We start from the raw sequence: 1,530 nt of genomic DNA, 5'->3' as shown, positions 1-1,530 counted from the left end.
TTCTCATGAATTATTCTATTTTGCACTAGTCAGGTTTGTGGATCAAGTATATGGCAGATTAATAGTAGAAACACTGGAAAACACATTCAAAAATCCAATAGGTCCTTCACTGAGGAAACTGCAGTAGCAAAGAGATTATGTGATGGACTTCGTTCCTCATCAGATAACCTGATGATATATCCAACAGGAAAGCTGTGGTTCTCTGGGACCCTATACATGGCCAAACCACCTACAACAAATACTCCTAACTCCAACTTCTAAAGATCTCTAGAATTCACTGGAAATAATATTTGTCTCTGCACATCATGGACTTGGGAGGAACCTTCACCACAGAAAGATAATGGAAGCACTCACATTACCATTGAGTTCTATACTTAATTTCTGAAGCACAGTGAGATAGAACTTAAAGAAGAAGCTGAGCGTGAGAGTTCGCCGGAAGTCCACCATACCACCTGGAGCTGAAGGAGACAGATTCATCTCATTGGCCAGCTTGCAGCAGGCATCCTGCAAAAGCTTTTCTTTCCACTCCCTGCCAATCAATGAACAATCTGTTAACATAAAAACTCCTCCACCACTGAAGCATTTCTCTTTCCCCATAGTCCATGGGATACATGTCCTCAGGAGTGGGAAGAAGCGAAACCAAATTCAGGGGCCCCTGGCCAGGCTGGGGGCCCATGAAGCTGGGCAAGTCATGAGGTTTTTATACAATGTTTGGGTTGGATCTCAGCAGCAGGAAGGGGATTCAAGGGGAGTTGTTGTCCGAGCATAACTTTGGTGGCTCTTGACTGCCTTCCCATGCATCTTCATTGCAACAGGGGTTGTAGCAAGACCAGTGTAGCCAACTCAGGCAGCTATGTTGGCAGAAAGTGTCTCTAATGGACTCTTTTATGCAACATCATTTTTGTTTTCTCATGAGCTCCCACTTTAGTACTATAATGTGAAAGGAGCTTATTCTGCAGCACAAGGGCCTGTCTCTCCTACCTGCCAATGATCTCTTGACAGGATTTAGTAGCCAGCACAGTTGTTGGAGCCATCCCTCCATAGCTCAGCTTAATCTCTTGTACTCGGCTGGTTCCCTCTTGGAACAAGACTCTCATTCCACAGGTCACTATAGCAATATCATCCTCTCGCCGAGAAGCCTGCTTGAATGCTGAGAAATATTCCCCCTAGGGCAAGAAGAAGTTTGTCTTGGGTTCCTCATTTGGATTATAGTGGGATCATTACAATAAGCACATCCAATTAGTCTATTTCAATGGGAAAGTGAGTAGGACTAAAATAGCAGACTCGCTTTTCATTCTACACTATCAAGATATGAAAGCAAAATTAAATGTGTGCAGGGATGGACTGGGATGGAACACTGGGGTCCTTTTTCCTCCTATAGATCTAATTGAAGCTTTGAAGGGGTGATTTAAATAACTAAAGAAGCATGGTAAGAGAGGGTTAAATCTTCCTGTTAATCCGGGGTGATAAACACCCCCTCCCTCAGCAACCTTCCTTATTCTCCAAAGTAGTCAAGTTGGGCTGCTAATT

At 43.7% G+C, this 1,530-nt stretch overlaps 1 protein-coding gene across 1 annotated transcript; it reads right to left on the bottom strand.

The window, feature by feature from the left end:
- Nucleotides 1–354: 354 nt before the first annotated feature.
- On the bottom strand, nt 355–1,166 carry LOC107125178 (xanthine dehydrogenase/oxidase-like; the record flags this gene model as incomplete). Its single annotated transcript, XM_015428628.1, has 2 exons — nt 355–529; nt 982–1,166. Coding segments are annotated over 2 exons (360 nt in total), but the record flags the coding sequence as incomplete, so codon positions are not given.
- Nucleotides 1,167–1,530: the final 364 nt, after the last annotated feature.

This window comes from Gekko japonicus, unplaced genomic scaffold (genome assembly GCF_001447785.1).
Source record: "Gekko japonicus isolate JY-2015 unplaced genomic scaffold, Gekko_japonicus_V1.1 scaffold20558, whole genome shotgun sequence".
NCBI lineage: Eukaryota > Metazoa > Chordata > Lepidosauria > Squamata > Gekkonidae > Gekko > Gekko japonicus.
The sequence above is the reverse complement of the archived record's forward strand: the minus strand, read 5'-3'. Positions and strand labels throughout refer to the sequence as shown.